General features: G+C 31.0%; 1 protein-coding gene across 1 annotated transcript; it reads left to right on the forward strand.

Moving 5' to 3' along the window:
• The first annotated feature begins 2,534 nt into the window (after window positions 1–2,534).
• LOC112685710 lies at window positions 2,535–2,975 on the forward strand. Its single transcript, XM_025557666.1, has one exon. It carries the CDS (start codon window positions 2,535–2,537, stop codon window positions 2,973–2,975), a length of 441 nt encoding a protein of 146 aa, XP_025413451.1.
• Window positions 2,976–3,318: the final 343 nt, after the last annotated feature.

Genomic DNA, 3,318 nt, shown 5'->3' on the forward strand with positions numbered 1-3,318 from the left:
TAAACTCACAACTCACAACTGTACTACCCTGTAGATACACGACTCTCTACTCCCTTGATAACGGTTTGTGAATCCAAACGCTTTTAGTCATAATTAGTTTCATATGCGATAAGTTATTCATGAATATGGACTGTGAACTTGTGAGTCAAATCAAGAATCGAGACTTGAAGAGTTGATTAGAGTAGTGGTAATCTGATTCAAACAAAGAGTTGGGAGTAGACTCTTTGATTCAACTCAATATACTGAACTGAGTTGAAAGATTCAGATCAGCAGAATGAGTTGGAATTCCCATCCCTACTGCTTTATATCAGCTATCTAAGACCAATAGTCACTAGTGATGGGTAGTTCATGAACGAATTATTCTTTTGAAACGAGTCCAGAGGGGAAAGAATCGGAACGATTGCACCTACTAGTTCCATTGATTATGGTGTATATCTTAATTCATGACTCGTTCCTTCTAGGAACAATATATCCAAAATCAAATAGCTCCATATTCGTAATTCGTATCGTGCACCGATTACGCGCTATTCGTTCAAGTCCAAAGAGGAGCGAATCTGAACGATTATTTCTACTCGAATTTTTTAGATGCAATATTCCTACCGACCAATTGTCCTACGTTTGTATTTTGTACAATTTGTGTATAATCATAGAATAAAATTCTAATAACTAATAAAAGCAAGTTTAATCGCATAGTTTGCGGTAATGCATCTTTATTTCACAGATGTCGACCGCTCGCATACACAACTACTATCCAGGCCGACAAAGCCATTGTTGAGACAGCGAAGGTAGCGCTATCTAGAGGAGTATAAAGTCATTTTAGGTCCGATGCCGGTACACGATAAGTAATGATAAAAAGTACCGAAATGATCGGTGGAACGAGTCATTTGGAATTTGTAGACTTGGAGCGAAAAGAACGATCCACAAAAAAGAACGAAATTTCCCATCATTAGTAGTCACTTACGCATGTGAAATAGCGTCTAAAATCAATATTGAACCGTGGTGATACTGCGTACGCGCGAGTTATTATCATTAATATTTTGGTGCACGTGCAGTGTGCGATAGCATGATAACCAAATACGCACTTTTTTTAACTCGTGTCTCCGATTTCAGAATTAAAGAGTCAAGAGTACAGAAAATGAAAGAAATACGAACTACGAACAGGAACTTAGTTAATCATACTTAGTAGTTAGTATACTCGCTTATATATTTAATTTATCCATTTTGTTTTTAATTTTTGGTTGAGTAAAGTTATTTCGTATAGCTATAATATTGAAATAAATATTATAAAACTTGAATAATTCACATTTAAAAATAAAAATTTGTCAAATAAAAATAATACAATACGAAAAAAAATTGTTATTGGAGAAAAAAGTTATTAGATAAAGTAAATTACAATGACGTAAATTACTGTTCCTAACAATATGAGTGTTCTTCATAATTTTCGTGAAAAATTTTAAATTTTTATTTAAAATAATTTACTGTAACTCGCGTTTTAAGCGAAGAAAGTTTATTTAACAAGTCATTTTTTGGTTTTTGTCGCTTAGATTTTCTTGAGGAAGTTATTTTGTTTACAGATTTTTTTATTGGGTAAACTAAGTGGATATATTTCAATAAACTTATTTTGTGTGGATTACTTTGATATTGCATCTTTAAATGCATTAAGAGCATCTATCTTTTTTATAGCTTCTTTAAGATGTTTTTCATCTTTAATCAAATTAATTTTATTTATTGTACTCATGGTTTTTGTTTTAAAAATGTAATAAAATTATGATTTTAATTTTTGTTTTTAAGAGACTTCGTGTATTTATATTTCTTTTGTATCACTTGTAAATATTTTATTAATAATATTTGTTCTTGATATAATCTCTGTTATATAATTTTCTTGATTAAATGCAATATTATGAATGTGCTTACAATTAATTAATTTAATAGTTTAATCTAAACAAGTGGATTCAACTGTATGAATGCATATTTTACATGCATTACAAACTATTACACAACATAATTCATTATTATTTTTTTTTACAGTATAAGATATGCCCAGTGTCTGTTGATTATCTACATTCCAGTTACCTTTTTCTATTAAGGTAATTTTTAAGTTAGGTTAAATATTGTTGATGTGTCTTAATTACTTTTTTTATTCTTATATTTAATTTAGCCTTATCATTCTTCTCACCTTTTTATCCTGTGTGAATCTCACAATACTAATATCCAATCTCCTAAGTTTACATCCATTTAAATAGTGGTATTTATTGTTTTATGCATTGACTCTAAATACATATTGCAATATATTCCCAGTCCTTTTCGGTAATATTATGCCCATAATGTTGCTCTATTTTCATACATACGTTCAAAACATAATCTAAAATCTTTAGTATCTATATCATTCATCGTTTCAATAGTAAATTTATTCAAAATTTTTAGGAACTTAGTTTGTTAGATACTGTCTGAAGCATTTTTAATGATTTGCCTTTTATAACAACATCACTGAGGTAGACTTTCCAGCTTATCCTCCACAGACGGGATTCAATGTTATGTTCCTCGTCACAATATCAAATTTTCTCGCAAACACGAAGATATTCAAGAATACAGAAGTTGTATTCTCGACTCTCAGTGAAGTGGGAGGAAAGTCACAGTTGGTGATCAGTCACCCATTGCTGACTCCAGGCACAACTTGCCTCCAAGGTGAACAAATAGTTACCTCACTGTGTCAGGATAGCCCGGCTATTTATGGCGCGGCCATTTTCTTTGACTCCCAGTTGATAAAAGAAAGTGGACTCGAAAATGACGTCAGCGCATGGTGCTTATTCAACTCAACACCAGCACATCCTATCCCACAAGAATGGATAGAGAATAGGAACGAGAGAAGAAATCTCCCACTACAGTACATGGAGCGAGTTTTTACTAGCATATCCCAGCAAGCAGCTTTATTCAGATTCAGTATAATAAAAACACTCGTGTTAAAAAAGAGGTGATCAATTATTCATAGCATGTATAACCTATCTGCAGTTGTACTATTCTAAATAAAAGTAAATATGTTTTTCCTTGTTGCACATTGTTGATTTCTAACAGTAATTGTGTAACTGATGCAGAAAACTGAAAAATATATACACTATAAAAACCCTATAATGATTTTATTCTTATACTCTTAAACGTGCATTTTTATAATAGGATATACATATTGAAAGTCTGTTCTAAAAAGATCAATAAGCATAATTATTAATAGTTATAATATTACAAAAAAACCCTCCACCTTGTTCTTTAAAAAAAACTATATAAAAATGTATGATTTTTAAATGCTATAAATATGGAGTCCAT

The sequence above is a fragment of the Sipha flava genome, unplaced genomic scaffold (assembly GCF_003268045.1).
Source record: "Sipha flava isolate LNK unplaced genomic scaffold, YSA_version1 288_pilon_pilon, whole genome shotgun sequence".
NCBI classification, from domain to species: domain Eukaryota; kingdom Metazoa; phylum Arthropoda; class Insecta; order Hemiptera; family Aphididae; genus Sipha; species Sipha flava.

Excerpts from the sequence above, each read along its gene's own strand:
- LOC112685710 (XM_025557666.1), top strand. The coding sequence starts at position 2,535 with ATGTTCCTCGTCACAATATCAAATTTTCTCGCAAACACGAAGATATTC.